This window comes from Etheostoma cragini, chromosome 16, assembly GCF_013103735.1.
Source record: "Etheostoma cragini isolate CJK2018 chromosome 16, CSU_Ecrag_1.0, whole genome shotgun sequence".
NCBI classification, from domain to species: Eukaryota; Metazoa; Chordata; class Actinopteri; order Perciformes; family Percidae; genus Etheostoma; species Etheostoma cragini.
In genome coordinates, this window is record NC_048422.1 from 15454429 (window position 1) to 15474488 (window position 20060).

At 37.4% G+C, this 20060-nt stretch overlaps 1 protein-coding gene across 11 annotated transcripts in view; it reads left to right on the forward strand.

Annotated features, from left to right (window-relative positions):
• The first annotated feature begins 3863 nt into the window (after positions 1-3863).
• The window catches only part of znf618 (zinc finger protein 618), a 39084-nt gene continuing 22887 nt past the window's right edge, over positions 3864-20060 (forward strand). For 7 of the 11 annotated variants that reach the window (XR_004659817.1, XM_034895638.1, XM_034895644.1 and 4 more), the window contains exons 1-5: positions 3870-4119; positions 13310-13649; positions 16199-16276; positions 16529-16573; positions 16832-16882. Coding sequence is in view for 10 of the 11 variants with exons in the window: in XM_034895638.1 (XP_034751529.1) it covers positions 13337-13649; positions 16199-16276; positions 16529-16573; positions 16832-16882 (487 nt within the window). In the remaining variant the exon portion in view is untranslated. Of the gene's footprint in view, positions 4120-13309; positions 13650-16198; positions 16277-16528; positions 16574-16831; positions 16883-20060 lie in introns of all 11 variants that reach the window. The other 4 variants (XM_034895640.1, XM_034895643.1, XM_034895642.1 and 1 more) reach the window with 4 other exon arrangements.

A 20060-nucleotide genomic window follows, 5' to 3' on the forward strand; every position in this document is an offset into this window, starting at 1 on the left:
CTGAAGTAGGCTAGGTCACTGAGAAAAAATAGCATCCTTGTTGTCAGCCCCACTCACCTGTTGATGGGATTATTCTGCCACTTGAAGGTACATTTCTCAAAAGGTAGGCTGAGAGTAGGTCAGGCCAACCTTGAGCTGTAAAACACGATAGAGGAAAGACATAGTGTGTTTTGTAATATTGAGGAAACTGTGGTTGTTATTTCACCCCAAATCTATGAGCTGCCACATGCATTAGCAGGAGTCAGAACACATATGTTCTTGGCTGCTGTTGACATCATTGTGGATGTAGTGGAAAACCTCTTAAAGCATCATAGAGTGATTCAAAACACAGCTGACATTTTGACCAGACACAAATAGTGAGCAACTGAACCAGCTTCAGACTTCAACCACTTCCTCACCACAAACGGCACCACCACCATGATAGCCTCCATCATCTCAGGCAAATCTCACAAATTCAATGTTTTATTTTTATTTTAGTCACACCTGGAAACACTCTAAACCTTTATCACCAACAGAATAACATCAATGTCTTAAAAAAATTAAAAAAATCTCTCTATTAAAGTCATGTAACGGCCTCAGTTCCACTAGCTACCTGTCCATTATATTTCTAAAGTGAGTTTGATTTTGCTCCTGTTCTGAAAATATAGCATTTAATAGTCTGAATCTGAGTTTAATCCAACCACAGAGCGTTTAATGCTTTTGCGGCTTATGTATGGAACAGCTTGCTTTCTGATCTGAGATTTGCACCTATTACCATTTCCTTCACAGAATGAAATCAAGACATTTTGTGTAGCTTTATAATTGATTGTGTGTGCGGTCTGGATGCATGCTTAGAAACAGTTTGTATGATCTCCCTCTCTAAATGGTAATATGAGCTTGTGCTTTCGAAATGAACTTGGAACTTGAAACAAAGCATTATAATCATTGTCCACAAATGATTTGAAATCATTTAGCCTAGTGGCATTGAACACCTATCAAAGGTAAGTGTCATCCTTCCTCAGTGTCTTAGAAAGTTTTTTGTGTGCCTATGAGGTAAACTGATCAGTACAGTCAACAAGGTATCGTGCTTTCCATGACAATTCTGGACTCTCCTATAGTAATATAAGGATACTATTGCCATCTGCACCTTAGCTATTCTGATGTTTACTTAAAAACAGTCCCAGCTGAAATCACCACAATACTTTTTTGCAAAGTCCAAGCAGCAGAGGGAGAAAGAGAGCAAAAGTGAGCAGGTTCTAATTTACAGATGATTAAGATGCAGTACACATACTGGCCACTACATAGGTACAAGAGAAGTGATTATTTATTGGTGTGTTGGTGCTCTCTGCTGGACAGAAATGATACATTCAGCAAGAGAGAGGAAGTAGGGTTCATCCGGTGTAAAAGTCTAAATAAAAGATCGTGAACACTTCATTTTGATATGTGATAAAAATCACACCTGCCACAATGACTAATTTATACGTGGGAAAGAATTAGCATGCACAGCAACTCTGTGTAACTGATGAAAACCTACCATCCTCAAAGCTTCAATAGATTGTGCCATCATATTTCGGGGATTGTTAAGAAACAGGAAATTGTGGAAGTTTAAAAAAAATATATATATTTAACAGAGGCACCTTTACCTTGACAGCATTGATCACTCTTAGTCTATGCTGATTGATCTCCATCCGTTTTGGGTTGCGAGTTAACAGCAATTTCTAGAGTACCAACAAAAAAATCTTGATTGGCCTCAGCCACTTCAGGACTTAAACATTGTAGAGTCATAAACAATGACTTAAAACTTTAAGTCATTGTAGTGTAACTGTGGTGTCATGTTTAGGGTTGTTGTCTTTCTTGAAAAAAATCTCTGAAGTTGCAGATTGCAACTGTACCGTAAGCTTTACTCCGAGATTCCTCTGTATTTTACTGCATTCATTTGACCCCCAACCCTCACAAGTCCTCCAGGGCCTGCTGCAAAGAAGAATCCCCATGATGATGCCTCTACCAGGATTTATTGTAGGAAAATTATGTTGTCCGCTTATGTGCAGAGTGTTTAGTATGAAGTGTGGTGGCCCAAAAAACATAATTGTTCTCATTAGACTTGTCCACTGTTTCCACTTTGTTTCAGAGTCTGTCATGTGCCTTCTGGAAAACTTCATCAACACCATGAATTTTTTTTCCTCAAAACTTTCTATTGGCCACCCTGTGAAGCACATCTGCAGCTCCTTCAGAGTTGCTGTAGGCCTTTTGGTGCTCCCCCTCAGCGCACTTCACGTAGGGATACTCAGTTTTTAACGAGGCACATTTGCAGTTCTGCCAGCACACATTCTTACATCTTTCCCTTTATTATTTATTTTCAATAACTTTGTCACAATGCTGTTTGGATTGTTTCTTCATGGTGCAGTTAAATTTGCCAGGAAATTGTCTTTAAATGTCCCTTTCACATACAGGTGTGTCTATCCTAAGGACTTATTACACCTTCAATGTTTTATTCACTTTTAGAAACAAGTGCATAATAAAGCAGTGAAATATGAATGCAACCAAATAACAAGTGTTATTGTATATGTAATGTGTTGTGCAGGTTTTATTTCACTTGCCATTAGAGTCAAGATTGCTTTTTCTGTCATGGATATCAACATTTTTCCCTTTCCATTACATATTACCACAAAACCTTGATAGTAAAAGATGAAATAATACTGAATTCATGTATTAGGCATCACAGTTTGTAGAATAAAGTCAATTATTATGGCTTTAACTTATTGTGGACTTTACTAATTTTCTAATAATTATTATACATAACTTACTCACTTACTAATTACAAATACATCAATCCCTTATTGATTATAATTAGCCTTTTTGCCTTTTATGTTATCAGGCTAATGCTGTTTCTGCTCATTTATAATTGTACATCATGTACTATTTATTTTGTCGTCGTCATCATCATTATTATAGTTGTTGTTGATGTTATTATTATTAGTTTGCATGTTAATATTATTGTCTAGTCTAAAGAATTCAACCCACATTTACGGCCTATACCTGCACAATTAATTTCTTAGAAATGCTAAATATTATTTGTTTACAAGCCTAAGCTGTTTCTATAAACATCCTGGCCAAAAAAAACTTTCTCTAGAAACAAAAACTAAACTATTTCAAAACAAGAAAAAAATGCTAATTCTCAGAGTAAGGTTTTGAAATGAAAATATGTTGGCCAACCAAAACCTTGCCCTTGACAAGTATTAAAACAAACTCGTGAAGACTTATGCAGAATTACGGCACTAACATGAGTAGATTTGTCACTCTTTTTGACTGAAGTCTGGTGTTAAGAGTTTTAATTTTGGTTTAATTGCAAACCTGAGCAACGTAAACAATTTCGGAACAAATGGTTAACGTAGGGTTGCTATTGTACTTTTCATTTATTTAATACATTTATTAAATTAATTACATTTATCTCAAAGCAACAAGGACAACATTTCGAAAACAACTATGACAGTATGTGACAAGAGGTTACGGTAGTTTAACATATAAGTTGTCCATCAGCTAAATATGCTTAATCGTCGACTTAATCGGAAGCTATCTGATCAAAATAGCCACCTGTCTCAGTATTCCATGGTGTCTCTGCAGTAAGTAAGAGCCTGCTATTATTATTCTCAGTTCACATGAGATTTTTATGCTCTGCGTTTTTTCCAGTCTCTTTTTTTCCCTGTGTAACTTCATAGTCGGCCAACCATTTTTTCTGTCTTCTTTCCAGACTTTTTTCCTTTTTCTTTCTTTTTTTTCATATAGGATATACGGGCCGGCGCTTCAATTTCGGAATCTGCCCTTGTATATGGCGGACGAAATTTCCACAGGAGGAACCGCAAAACAAACCCGCTGTGCGAGGCTGGAACACATCTTGCACGGACTGAAGTAAACCTCGGCAAATTCATGATTCATTAACGTTACGCCATTACTCTTTTCTAAAATGTAACGTAGCGTATCGCGGAGGGAAAAAAACGCTCTAGTGGAAATTTGTAACATTTGGAATTTCTCATAACTAATTCACAATTTTTTTGAGGAAGCAGTTGTGCAGTCATCTCTGGCCGGGGAGGGAAGAATTCTGGAGCGGGAGCCTGTTTCGCATGAGCTGCATCATTTTTGGAGGTATGTCAGCTAGACCGCTGTGTTTTCTTTTTTTCTGATTTAGAAATCCTAAATTTGAGAAATTTCACTAGCGAATGTTAAGTTTCAGTCCCATCTACTTAATAAACGATACCTTGCAGTCTTTTGAACCAGCTGAACCAGGTGCAGTCTTTCAAGCCATCCGAAATAGTCCTAATCTGTTGATGTTTTTTTGACTGCATTTTCGTGATTAAGTTTCCGTGTAACCGCTAACTAGTCGTCTATGCAACTAGTATTTTCACAAATACACCACATAGGTGTTAACGCTGTGCATATCCCGATGAAGCAAGGGGACCAGGCGATAGTGGCAACATGAAGGACGATGAGGGGAGGAACAATCTGAAACACAAAAACCTCCTGCAGCCATGTTTTGTGAATTTTCCTGCAAATTTGAGCAGAGCTTCGGACTTTCTCCTCCGAAATCACACAACACTAACGCTACTTTTACATGTATTTGACGACTTGGTATTCATTAAAGACCGACAAGAAAAAAAAGACCAAAGTGCCGTCTTGTCAAAATACATTTCGAATTTTATTTTTAGGAAGACGGTTGATTTTAAATCCGTGTGATTGGCGCCACCTGTAGGCAGTCATTTTGAGAACTAAAAAAATTGGAATGAGACTACTTTTTGAGACTTGTTTTTCGATTGGATGTTATTTTGTGCGGATGGGAACACATGTCAGAATGCTGCTTGTAATTAATAAATGTCATTTGTAAAGGATTGCCGCAAATTAAAATTAAAAGCATCTTTTGCTATTTATGCTAATTGATGTGAAATCATAGACTGTTATTAATATTCATTCTGTGTGAAATGACCTTTTTAAATATTTAATTCAAAGCATGGGGGCAGGTTAATGATTTTAGTCATAATAACTTCCTGGAGTTAAAGTATTTCGAGTAAGGTTAAGCATTCAGTCAACATTTGGATTTTGAGATAACAGAAAGAAAGTCTGCCAAATCCACGCTGAATCTTTTCAGTCTATCATACACATTAACTGTGATTTTCCAGTTTTTTTTTCTGGCTGGTGTATGCATGAATGTGTATTTTTGTGCTATGGTTGGTATCCGTCTATAATTAACTGCTCTGTAAACATGGAACAATTTTGACTTATTTCTAGAGATTGGAGATGTGGAAGTGGAAAATAACTATCCAAAGTCAACTGAAAAGCATCAGAAAAGAAAGACCATGTCAGCATAATTTGAGGGCAGGAAAAACAATCTCAACCAGTGGTTCTACTGTTTATATTAATCCTGCAGACGCCAAACAGTTCCCCATCTTGCATGGTTGACTTTTATTTTAATGTGCGGGAAACTGTGGAGGCCATTTTGCTGTGGGTAATTTTAATGCTGACCTTCAAATCTGTATAATTTTAAAAGCGCTGGTGGAAATTGTATGGTTGGTATGCAAAATCTGGGTGTAAATTCTGACCTTTTCTTGGGAAGTCCAATCAAAATGAAGGAGTTTCAGTTAAAGTACAGAAGTGAAGAGAGTCAACCAGTGGCATGGGCATAGGGTTGGATCCTATGAGTGATGGGAATGTTTATAAGCAGAATACCTGAAGGACTGATAATAAGTTTTACAGCTCGGAGGAATAATGCTGCAATGAAAAACACCTTAAACCCAGATGTGGTCAATGGGAACTGCATTCTGGGAGAGTTCTTATTTTAAGTAAGGTAACAAGAATGCTGGTCTGTCTGTACTTACAAGAACAAAAGCTTTGATTCACTGAGAATAGTTAGAGCAAATAGTTTGGATGAAGAGGTGAAACTTGTCCTTCTAGGCACTGATAAACACTAGATGGTGAGAGATCATATCACAGCCGGTGGGCTTCAGTGTTTGAAACGTAGTTGCTGATCTAGTTGTCATTAACTTAGTACAGCGGTGTTGTTTTCCATTTAAAGGGTAAGCGGTGTTACTGAAACAGTTTCTGCCTTTGATGTCATGCCAGTTCTCTTTTGTTAATGTACAATTACAGATTCCTGATTTGTGCTTAGATATGTCTGAACAAACATGCATCCGTTTTAAACATAGCAAACATCTTTGGTTCAGTTATGTTCTTAGTGGCATGTTGAAAATATCTGAAAATGGCTTCACTTAAATTAGTCTCTAGGGAATGGCTTTTCAGGGGGTTGGGGCTGCTGCTGCATAAAAAAAAATTCTGTGCATTCTGCACATATTTTTCCTGCCTTTTCCTTTGTAAAAATGAACCTTATTGGTTTCATGAATAATGCATAAGGACGTTCAATTGCTGCAGCATTGAAAATTAGGCCTGTTTACGTGCTGTGGTTATGTACACAGAAGCTTCTTTTTTCCCCTTGACCATTTTCCGAAGGTAGAGGAGAGTCTTTTCTGAAAATACAAATTTCCAGCAAAGCAAATCTCATTTCTTTGAGTGAAAAGGGGAGGGGTGAAACTCCCTCAGGTTTAATGAATCTATAAATCACAATAGTGCCAGGTTAGCTGTGCCTGCATCAGTGTGCAGTGCAATTTTGATTTTCATCAAAAATTTAATCTGCCAGCCTACAAGGGTTTAGCAGCAGACCGGATGCCGCCCTGAATTTCTAATTTTAGGAGCCTGATCTTTTAGGATTTATTTTTGTATAATTCAAGTCTGCTTTTCAATATCTCTTGTTATTAAATTTTAATTCGTGGCATTAACATATAGATTGAAAAGGTTTTTATGGGTTTTTTGAGTGTATGCTGATGGAATTTTACTAGACGACAGTTTCTTTTTCCAGAGCATCCCTTGTGTGCTTGCGTAAGGGGGATGGGGGGTTATCCATTTCTCTGCATTATTGCTTTTTGAAATCATTGGTCATACACCATCTTGGAAGACATTTATTACAGAGGACAGAAAAATTTTTTATTTGATTAAAGAAGCAAGGAAAGCAAAGCATTTAGTGTGAAACAGGTTTTTCCAACCCTTTCTCCTAGTCACTGACTCGGCTTTGGATAATAAAAACAAGCAGTGATTGAAGTGACCCCCACCATCCCCCATTTTAGCTGATTCCTTTTTTTAATCCCTCCAGAGTGGAAACATTTTCATGAGCCTTAAACAAATTTGTATTTTATATTTGGAATCTCTATTCCAGTCTACTTAACATGCAGAGCACAGGGATTTGTTTTGGCATTGAAAGGTACAATTCAAAGCAAGAAAATCTCTTAAGTTAGAAGGACAAGACTTTTGCTTTAACCAAGCACAGTGGTTGATTTACTTCATTATTGTGCAGAGGCAGATACAGTACTGCCCAAATATAGGCCAATTATTTTAAGTACCTCATCTAAGCGCTGAATTCTGAAGAGGTATGTCCTAGAGATGTTTTCCTTGTACTGTATGTCTAACCTCCTTATTCCGCAACCCTACATACATAAAGTACATTATTATAATATTTACATACATACGCAGACATGTACACATATATGCATACATATACACACAGGTATACGCTTACAAAAATAAATAAAATGACAAATTAAAGAGAGCAAAAACAAAATCCCAAGACAAAAACAAATAGGGGGTTGGTTTAGTCCTACGCTTGTTACTATCCTGTAGTAATTTGAGATGCGGATTAATTACACTACATATATCATTGAGATACAACACTTTCATTTCTGTATCGTCTGTTGTCTTTAGGACATGGCTGCTAAGAAAGGTGACCATATTCAGTTATACTCCTCTAGAGTGTATACATTCATAAAGATTACTCTTTCAGGTTTAGCTATTTTCAACAGTGAATCTATCCAGTCTTGAATCTGTGGAGCACTGCTTTCTCGAAATTTTCAGAAAATCAGCTTTTTGGCAACAGCAAAGGCTACCGACATCCACTTTGTGATGTTGATTAATAGGGCAGTAACCATACACCAAACCCAACGTTTGGTTTGTATCACGATTTGTGACCCACGATTCGATACAAACCTCAATTCTTTTGCGTTATACTCAGTAAACGTAATACAACTTTTTCTGCCGAATGGCATCATTTTGTCATTGATTGCGTCCCACTTTGCAGTAATACAACAGAAGCCTTATTTATTGATATTATTTTCAATATCGATCGATCCAACACCAAAGATTATTTTTTACATTAAAATAATGTTTCCAAAATCGTTTCAACGGTTCATTAACTTGTTGGAATGAGACAGAAGAATAATTATAATGGTAACAGTAATGGACAATTCCGCTTCCAACCTATAGGTGGTCCGAAGAGGTAAAAGTGCTCTGTTGCCGACAAGCAAGTAGCTAATGCTAGGTTGTTAGCTAATTCTTTGTTGGTAACATAAAATCACGACACATAACAAGTAAAACATTTATCCCAACAGGATGTTTTGGGCAGTTCTTTTGTGGGATTCCTAAACGTACTATTATCACTTCTCAGTTGGAGCTAGATCCACCAAGGTATTTTAGGACAGATTTCTGAGTTTATTTCTGCATATGCTTTAAACCAGGGCTATTCAATTACAAATTCGGTTGGGCCAGATTTTCAAACCAAGAAGGTTAGCTGGGCCAGTCATTTCAGCAGATATTTCTGACAGCAGCATGCAGAATAAGCAGTGTTGGAGGCTTGATGTGGAGAGAATAAAATTAATTGTAGCCATCACGCTGTCCATTGTCGTTTTGAGCACTCCGCTGAGTTTTGCGCATAACACCGCCTGATGCACAATACAGTGTAAGGAGATCTACTGAGGTGCAACAGCGGACAAACATGCTACTAAACCACTCACTTTCTTTGTCATGGATGGAGGACCATCTGTCACAAGCATGCACACACGCTTCATATCCAGACCACTGTCTTTAAAAAAAGTGGAAACTCTTCAAAAGACTATATTGCCAGTTGTGTGTCCTTCTAACGGCAGTAGGCCGAGTAGCTCCTCTCGGAAGCATTTGCCGTCAAAATAGTGGACATATATGCACAATTGAGCAGTATCAGTTTTGTCTGTGGGCTCATCTACTGCTAGAGACATAGTCTCAGCTTTCTTCAGGGCTCCTAAAAGCGTTTCATCCTGCACAGCACGCTCTGCCTTGTTTACGTGTTGCTAGTTTGGAAGACCACGGGCTGGGCCACTCGGCGGTCGCTTCCGGGCCGCATGTGGCCCGCGGGCTGCCAATTGAATAGCTCTGCTTTAAACCCTTTTTTCATTATAGAGATCAGCTACTTTATTAATCGTATCCCCATGTAAACCGTGCCATCTAATTTGTCATCCTCCTATTCTAATAGATGGGTTATCCCAAATTGCTGTCCATGGGGACTGTGCCACATATACTTTTGTATATCTGTGTAGCTTTTTCCAGATATAATACACAGAACTTAAGAATGGGTGGGTTAGATCCTTTCAGCTCTGTTTATAACCAAGCATATATTGTATAATAAATAGTTAAAGCGTAACGCTCGCCAAAATGCAATTTAGGGTCTTTTTTTGAATGTACAGTGGGGCTCAAAAATTTGGGCACCCCAGGTAAAAATTTGTATCAATGTGCATAAAGAAGCTAAGAAAAGATTGAAAAAATCTCAGCATCAAATGACAGATTTTATTTTCATCATTTACACTTTCAAAATAACAGAAAACAAAAAAATGGCTTCTGCAAAAGTTTGGGCATCGTGAAGGGTTTAAAGCATGCACAGCCTCCTTTGGAAAGCTGAGACCTGACAGTGTCATGGATTGTTCTCAATCAAAATCTGGAAAGACCAGTTGCTGCCAATCTTAAGGTTTTAAATGGCCAGACTCATCTGACCTTGCCCCAACAATCAGCACCATGGCTTCTTCTAAGCAGTTGTCTAGAAAACTGAAATTGGAAATAGTTGACGCTCACAAAGCAGGAGAAGACTATAAGTAGATAGCAGGGAGTTTTCAGATGCCAATATCCTCTGTTCGGAATGTAATTGGGAAATGGCAGTAATTAGGAACAGTGGAAGTGCAGGCAAGATCTAGAAGACCAAGAAAAATATCAGACATACCGGCTCGCAGGATTGTGAGAAAAGCAAGTCAAAACCCACGTTTGACTGCAAAATCCATCCAGAAACACTTGGCAGACACTAGATTTGTGGTACACCATTCCACTATGAAGAGATACTCGTACAAATCGTGGAAGATTCATAAGAAGACAATGAGGTTAAAATAGAACTTTTTGGCCCGAATGGGCGAAGGTACGTTTGGAGAAGAAAGGACACAGAATTTAATGAAAAGAACCTCTGTCCAACCATGGGGGGGATCAATCATGCTTTGAGGTTGAATTGCAGCCAGTGGCACAGGGAACATTTCACGAGTAGAAGGAATAATGGATTAAATAAAATTTCAGCTAACTTGATACCATCTGTGAAAAAGCTGAGGTTAAAGAGAGGATGGCTTCTACAAATGGATAATGATCCATCCAATTTTTTGTTTTCTGTTATTTTGAAAGTGTAAATGATGGAAATAAAATCTAACTTTTGTGACATACAAATGTCTAATCTGTCATTTGATGCCTTTTGGAGATTTTTCCATCTTTTCTTGGCTTCTTCATGCACATTAATACAAATTTTTACCTGGGGTGCACAAATATATATTGTGTATACAAAATATATATATATATATGTGTGTGTGTATATATATGTGTGTGTGTGTGTGTGTGTATATATATATATATATATATATATATATATATATATATATATATATATATATATATATATATATATATATATATATATATATATATATATATATATGTGTGTGTGTATATATATATGTGTGTGTATATATATATATATATATATATATGTATATATGTGTGTGTGTGTGTGTGTGTATGTATGTATGTCGAAATCTAACAAACTCAGACTTATATGCTTTTTTGTTTTTTAAAATCACGCATTGGAAATGTACATAAAAAAATTGTTGCATTGATAATCGATTTTAGAATCTAATCATTGCCTCTGAATTGGAGTTGAATTGTGAGGTGACAAGAGATTCCAACCCCTAGTGCTTGATGAGCATGGAGGACCTTTGTTAGCATGTTATGATCAAATGGTGCAAATAGTGTTTATGAAGAAAAGTCACACACTAAAGTATTAAGTAAAAGTACATACATGTTATTAGTCAAAATACAAATATCAGAAGTAAAAGTGCTTGTTCTGTAGACAAATGGCCCCTGTGACTGTCCCATCAATGTGTAAGCAGCATTGTACTGTAGTAGCTAGTTTATATGTAGCTAATTTTAAATACTTAATATACAATAACATAGTGTAATCCAGAGGTTTGCATCCTAGGGCTCTGGCCGTTCTTACTGTCCCCCTCACAATAAATCTGAGCTGTGAGATGATTTAAAACAACAAATCAATCTTTCTTTTTACATAAATAATGGCCAATTTCACCTCTTGGAACTTCAGATAGTTAGTTAAATGAAAGCATGTGAAAAGTTTAGAGGGATAATGTCCCTTAAAAGTGACAAAGGAGCCCAACCTGACAGTTTTTTCTTTGTAAGGTGTCCAAGGCCAAATGGTTCGGAACCACTGTTATAATCTTTTTACAGTGTGTTGTATTTATATAGAACTGTCATGTGTTCAAATCTTAATCTGTAAATTAACAATATTTCTGTCTGAAAACACTAAGAAATTGGTATTCCCAACTTTTAAAAGTGACTCCAAAAGGCTAGACTATACAAAGCCTTTGACACAGAGAAGCTTAACTTTACACGTCAACTACAATGCGGTCATGTATTACTTATGGAAGTTTAAAGATCTGTGGTTTAAAATCATAGTCATGAGCCTCTGGTTAAAACTGTATCAACCGGAAACTTGTTTATGAATAGTTGGAGTTATTGAGCAGATGTTTGGTTCATGTCTGTAGTAAAGTATACTCGACAGGAGACATTTTCTCTTTTCAACAATGGTATTGTTTTTTTCTTCAGCACTGTTAAAATTGCATAACAAGGTCCCAAGGATAACCTGTGAATATAAACACAGCTTGTTGGCTCATTTCTGTTCACACTTTCAGTCCATGAACAGTGTAGATAAAATTACACAGTGGCTGTACACCTTATGCCACTGGTGAAATCAGACACTGTGACAAGACTAAAGGAAAGGGAAATTGAAAAAAAACTCAAATGGAAATGCCATATTAGGTATAAAATAGGAAGTACACCTACAGAAAACAAACAATAGAAATACTGAGTATTAAAAATGGTATTGAAAAATTTAACAGGAAAGTCTCTTGAATAAAACTGAAAAATGCTAAAATGGAAATACTTGAATTAAAAACATAAATGGCAATGTTTGCCGTTAAATGGATTTTTTGCCAGGGCATTTAGGCTTAGAAAATGAATCTATGACTCAAAGAATTTACAATTCTATACACAATATAATTCATGTTTAACTTTATAAAAGTTGTAGAAGGTACACAACCTTTAGGCCTGCTACTGTAAGGGTTGCGCATACTGAATGATTCAACTGACATTACTTTCTACTGATTAAGATAAGCAATTTGAACTCAAATCCTTAGCTTAAATGTTTTGTGTCAACATTATCCAATTCATGGGCGTGTTTGCAAATATTTCTTGGTTGTGTGTCATATCCAAAGAAAGCTGTATTTGGCTATGAAAAGGCTTGCTGTTACTGTGTTGGTGCACTATTATTAGAAGACCAATTTTCCCTGTTTCCATAATATCAGTCATCCTGGCATAACTCTGTTTTGCATGGTTGAATTTTGAGCACATTCTCTTGAAAAGCCTTTTATAGCCTTGTGCTGAAGTGTCCAGTTGTGTAATTTGGATATTTTTGAAATTAGAGCATTTGGGTGCCACAAAGGTAAAATGCATGCCATTAAAGGGCACTTATGAAAAGTTAAGCCACTCTGTTCTAACAAGAAAAGTCTGTCCTTTTTCTGTCACAGTTAGTGCAGGTAGTGGCTCCTGTGCATTTTGAGCTCACACGTCTGACTGACCGTTTTATTTACACTCAATAGTTGTCGGACGCAAGCTACTGCTTGTTATGTGCAGCTTGCTCTTACCTACCTCGATAGGTTCAAGTCAAAGCTGCTTTCTACAGTACAACAACACATCTGTTCAATCTTGCGGTGCTAATATTGTGCATCAATGCTATAAATCTGGCTAGAAGTCATGCCTGAATCAAGGCTGTATATTGTTACAGGACAGTTAAGTAAAGTATTTGTCTGTCTCTCTGTTTATTTCCCTGGTACAGAAGCACAGGCTCAGTGGAGGTGGAGTCATGAGTGCACAAGAGCCACCTATACCTGGGAAGGAGAAGTCGGATGGTGGGAGTGCGGCCACAGATGGTCCCTCACCAACCTTAGTCCCAAAGACTAAGAACACAACTCCACCACCTGTCACAGTAAAGAAAGAGCCTGGAACCTCAGAAACTAGTAACGGGAAAGTGGGTGATGCCAATCCTGCTGAGATCTGTGTTGTCATTGGTGGAAATGATGGAGGAGCCAGTGGAGGTGCATCCCGTAGAGCTCAGACCGAGGGTATGTTTGCCCTTGGTACTCCTCCTCCAACGAAGAGCACAGACTCATGCATAGGTGTGTGAATATACATATGGATATACACGTGCATTTCCTGACTGCAATCTTGTCTTGTGTCTCTTGACCCTGACCCTGCTTTCTGCCTGACAAAACAACACAAACAAATGGCACAGCATTTAAAAATGACATTTTAAAAGAAAAACCCAGTAGCAGCAGCTTTTCCAAAACGATGCCCTGGTTACTCAGGATAATCCGACGACTTCGCTGTAAGCTGTTTTTACTGGAACTACTTTCTACAGAAGGATGGCTCTTATGAAAACTACTGACAGTGTGTTGTCACGGTTGCATTTTTAAAATATAATTTTTCGACCCTGTGAGCAAAATTGACATTCCATTCACCTCAATTTTGTTGTATTTAGTTTTTGGGATTGGCATCTCATTTGCAAAATTTAAGCTCTCACATGATGGTGGTCATTATTATTATAACACCCACTGGGCAAATTCCTTGGTAAAATCCTTAACAAATACACAAATGTACTGTATGTACTTTTCAGTTGCCAGTTTATTGGGTACATCTAGCTCGAATTACTGCATTTTAATAGGCCTTTAATACGCCAACATTTTATTGGAAGTTATAATGTTTCTAATGTTTAGTGTACCTTCCTTTGTAGTATTGGAGGAAATAGAAATAACTCCCAAAAATATAAAACATGCCTTGATTGTCCCTGATACCAATCTTTGCTGCTGACGTTTATATTTCAATCTAGGGGTATCCCGACTAAGCATTTTCATAGTATAATCGGAGGTCTTGCCTATCATCGAATCAGGGGGGTGGGGTTGAGTCCGAACTGTGACGGACTCAACCCGCCCCCCCTGGACCTGCATCAAGGATTAAACCTTCTGTGTGCCTGCTCTACTAACTGATCTAACCAGCAACAGAGTTCACATTTTTATTTACAGCAATATGTTAATGTGGAATATGTTACGTTAAAACACATACAGGCTTTTCATCTACTTTATCCCATTAAATCTGACCACAGCATGTTTCATCTTCTAAGAAGACAATCCTCCACCTTTAAACATGACTGAGCCTCTGACATGGAAGATAACTGTGAGAGGTGTCTTTCACAAGCATGTTTAAGGCTTAAGCATGGAATGACTACAAAATAAAAACCTCAGTAGACAAAACACTTCATTAAAATTTGTGTGTAACAAATACTGATTTGCAAAATAAAACAGAATCGCAGAATTGCGACACACCCCTTCCAACTCCCAGAGTTACCCTTCCGTCCAGATTCAATCATATCACATCTTTAAATCACTATTAGTCCTTTTGTCCTAACTCCTGTTTTGTCGGGTAAATTTAGCTAACTGTAAAGACGGCTAAAAGCGAAAGAGGGCGCACATGTAACGCTAACTGATGTGTAATTTTATGAATTCTGACTCAGGGGACTGGGTGTTTCCCGGCGGTTCAGTAAACTGACGTTTTTGTCCTTAGCACCGGAGTTAGATAACCAAGTGCTGGCCGGGATAGCTTCTAGTTGTCTGGGTGCTGACTGTTGATGTGTCCCCGGGGCTGTTGTCAGCTCTCCTCCTGTTTGAAGCCTTGCGGCCCTGGGAGACTGAGGCAGAAGACAGAGGTGCGATAGCTAGCTAAATTACCATTAGATTAGTTGTCTATCTATACAGTTAAAGTTACTGATGAATTTGTGGGTAAGCCTAGTTGTTAACCGTGGTCAAAACAATCATACTAAAAATAACTGAACGTGTTGAACGGTCTCGTTATCGTGTGTTACCCACCAAGAATTAAATTAGCATTAACTACTTGTCAACCAGCAACTTTATTGTAGACACCAAGGCACTTTTTCTCTTCGTTCCCCCTACAGGTTGGGAGCGGAATTGTCCATTACTTTTGCCATTACCATTATTCTTATGTCTCATTCCAACGAGTTAATGAACCACTGAAACGATTTTGGAAACATTATTTTAATGTACAAAAGAATCTTCAATTGATCAATATTAAAATCAACCAATATCAATAAATAAGGTACGTTGTGTAACTGTCTTGCAAAGTGGGATGTAATCAATGACAAAACAATATATGTAGATGGATCAGATACCTGCTGCCTTCAGATGGCTGTAAATAGATTCACCAATGTACAGAAAATATCTTAAAGTAATAATGGTAGCAGAATACATAAATGATATAATAGCTTACATGTAAATATAAACAAACACTAAGCAATGTATTGTCACAGTCCAGAATGCTTATGATAATTTGGAGATTTGGGGATAAAATCATGTATTTCATTATTGCTAAATCCAAATTGCAATATATTATTTGATTGGGTGGGTCATTAACTGCAGGCATAATACACAGTAAGTTGTACTGGTTGGTTTCTGCGGTAATCCTGAAGCAGTGTGGTTCCTTGAAAAAAACAAACAACCTTTTTTCAGAATTTCTGTCTCCTGAATTTCTAATCTGGGAATAATACCCCCCTCCCCCAGCTCCATTTCTTTTCCTACAATGTTCCTGATAGGCTGTCATATACTCCTGATGGTGCTGTCACTTTGTTTTTCTGAAACTGTTTTGAATTTTCATGCAGGTTCCTATGTATGCGGGGTATGTGGGAAGAAATACAAATATTATAACTGCTTTCAGACACACGTCAGGGCACACAGAGGTAAGACACTTTTTATATTACGTATGTATTGTCTTTATGGAAAACCTAAAAATAATAACTGACTGGCGGCTGTGTCTTTCCTCTCTTGACAGTATGGCCCTAAAATTATTCACTTCCTCTAAATGAGTAATGCATGTCTTGTTTTGGCTAGGAATTGTTTTATTGTATTAATTCGAGCAATTTTAGCGCCAGTCGGAAGCTATTCACAGATTGTTCTAAGGCCAACTGTCTCCCCCTCTTTTTTCACTACAGAATCAGATAGTATGATTGCAGATAGTCTACCCCAGACACCAAACAGTGAGTACACCTTTGCTCATCTAGTGAACACACTCAAGTTTATAAGCACAAACTGTTTATTTCATACCTGGCTCATTTAACAGACGTGAAATGTTGTTTTACTAGATAAGTGTCTTTTAGATTTTTACAAAGCTGTCTTAAAACAATCCACCCTTAAAACGCAACTTAAAACTAAAGATAGCTTTTGTCTCTGTGTGACTTAGCTGGCTAAAAGCCATCTTATTTACCCTCATTGTCCCCCTCCCTCTCTCCCATCAGTCTTGTCTCCTCACTGTAGCCGCCTTCCCATAGGTGACATCCTAATACCAGGTACCTATAAGGAAACAACATATTTCTGGCACAATCATGTCATGTGTGGACACAATGTTCTGACTATCACAATGATTTCTTTTTCTGACAACAGTTCCTCTTTTTTAAGTGAGGGAAACCTGAAACTGCATATACAAATAAATGTCAGGTATAGGGATGTTGCACTTTTAATTGAACTGTGGATCAGCAGGTCCTGTATTTATCAGGCATCTTAAAATCATTCCCATGAATCACGGTGAAATTTTGATTAAGACTAAAAATACTCCTACCTCAGAGTAGTACTTGAGTTATTTATAAAGCTTCCTACACACACACACACACACACACACACACACACACACACACACACACACACTCAGCAATCATTACATGAATGTGCACATCGCTTAAAGGCAGTACTATCAACATGGCAGGAAGAAAGAGCAATCATCCTGATGCAGAAACAACAGTCACTGTTTTATTTTAACTGTATGAGGAATACAAATCTAGTGCAACCAAAAGGTCTGTGACAGTGTTAATTAGTAGGCAAGTAAGGCTGCTTGAGGAAAAAAGATAAAACAAACTAAAGGAAAATTATAACCTATTGTAGTAACAATTGATTTAATATAGAGAAATCCATAGACATATTTTCCTGAAGAATAAAATTAGTTCTACATGTCTGTGATCTGTGTATAAAGCTCAGGTTTAGGGGAGCACTGTGAAGATATGAAATTATTGTAACCTTGACTGCTTAACACCAGACTTTTTTGTAATGGTTACTAAAGGAACATACTCTGGATCATTGCAAGTCTGCATTTTAAAAACAAACTGAGGACCATTAAGCAAGACCATAAGCCTGGATTTTCCAGTTAGTATGGGTTGCAAAATATCGCTCTGTTGAAGAAGTGTGGGTGATGGAGCATTAAAAAAAAAAGAAGAAAATATGAAGGAGGAGACAACACAGGCTGTTAGTGTTGTGGAGTTCTTGGAGTTGAAAAGAATATTTTGGGAGTCCAGCTATAACAAACTTTCTGTAGTTCTGACAAAGTGGATGTTAAAAACAAAACAGCCCTATGTTTAAAAGAAAAAGGAAAGAAACACATACCGTGGGGCTCAAAAGTTTGGGCACACCAGGTAACAATTTGTATTAATGTGCATAAAGAAGCCAAGAAGAGATTAAAAAAAATCTCCAAAAGGCATCAGATGACAGATTAGACATTTGTATAATATGTCTCAAAAAGTTGGATTTTATTTCCATCATTTACTTTCAAAATAACAGAAAGGACAAAAATGGCGTCTGAAAAGTTTGGGCACCCTACAGATTTAATACCTTGTACAACCCCTTTGCCAAGTATCACAGCTAGTAAACGCTTCTTGTAGCCAGCCAAGAGCCTTTCAATTTTTTGTTTTGAGGTATCTTCGCCCAGTCTTACAGTTCTTTAAGATTTCCGGGCTGTCTGTCACGCACTGCTCTTTCAAGGTCTATCCATAGATTTTCAAATATGTTGAGGTCAGGAGATTGTGAAGGCCATGGCAACACCTTCAGTTTACGCCTCTTGATGTAATCCACAGTGAATTTTGAGGTGTGTTTAGGATCATTATCCATTTGTAGAAGCCATCCTCTCTTTTAACTTCAGCTTTTTCACAGATGGCATCAAGTTAGCCTCCAAAACTTGCTGAAATTTTATTGAATCCATTTTTCATTTTACTCGTGAAAAGTTCCCTGTGCCACACTCTGCAATAAAACCCCAAAGCATGATTGATCCACCCCCATGCTTAACAGTTGGACAGAGGTTCTTTTCATTCAATTCTGTGCCCTTTCTTCTCCAAACGTACCTTTGCTCATTCCGGCCAAAAAGTTATATTTTAACCTCATCGGCTCACAGAACTTGTTTCCACAATGCATCAGGCTTGTCTGTATGTTAATTTGCAAACCTCAAACGCTGTTTTTTTTTTTTGTGGTGAGGACTTAGAGGTTTTATTATGATAACTCTTCCATGAAGGCCATATTTGTATCTCTTCATTGTGGAAAGGTGTACCACAACTCCAGTGTCTGCCAGGTGTTTCTGGATGGATTGTGCAATCAAACGTGGGTTTTGACTTGCTTTTCTCACAATCCTACGACCAGTTCTGATATTTTTCTTGGTCTTCTAGATCCTGCTTTAACTTCCACTGTTCCTGATGACTGCCATTTCTTAATTACTTTCCTAACAGAGAATATTGGCATCTGAAAACCCTTTGCTATCCTCTTATAGCCTTCTCCTACTTTGTGAGCATCAACTATTTTCAGTTACAGTTTTTTTAGACAACTGCTTAGAAGAAGCCATGGTGCTGATTGTTGGGGCAAGGTCAGATGAGTCTGGCCACTTAAAACCTTGAGATTGACATCACCTGGTCTTTCCAGCCAGTGATAGAGAACAATCCATGACACTGTCAGGTCTCAGCTTTCCAAAGGAGGTGGTGCATGCTATTCAATCTGCAGGGTGCCCAAACTTTTGCAGACGCCATTTTTTTTGTTTTCTGTTATTTTGAAAGTGTAAATAATGGAAATACAAACTTTTTGTGACCTATATGAATGTCTAATCTGTCATTTGATGCCTTTTGGAGATGTTTCCATCTTTTCTTGGCTTCTTTATGCACATTAATACAAATTTGTACTTGGGGTGGCCAAACTTTTGAGCTCCACTGTACATACTGTATACACACACACACACACACACACAAACACACACACACACACACACACACACACACACACACAGAGTGTATATATACAAGTGTTGGTGAGGGTGTGCCACTTCAGGTACCAGTGAGACAATCAAATGCAATCTAGTAAAGTCTAGTTTGATTAATGGATCATCAATCTATTTGAATCATCAAACATCAAACAAAATACTAAACAGATTTATACTATCAGGCAGGAGTTTACAATTCTAGAATGTTATCCCCTTATATTACTTGATTGGCCAATTCAGAGAGATGTGCCAGATGTCCCTGCATTGTGTATTACAAAATATAACCCTGATTGATTGTGACATCAAATATAAATTGGATTTTGCACTTTCAGTTTTGTGAAATTGACCGACCTAAACATGAAACTGCAAACTGTCCTTTGACATTTAAATATTTGAAATATGTTGTGGTTTAGGTGCTTATCAAATAAAAATGCATTTTAATATGAATAATTTCTGGATTTACC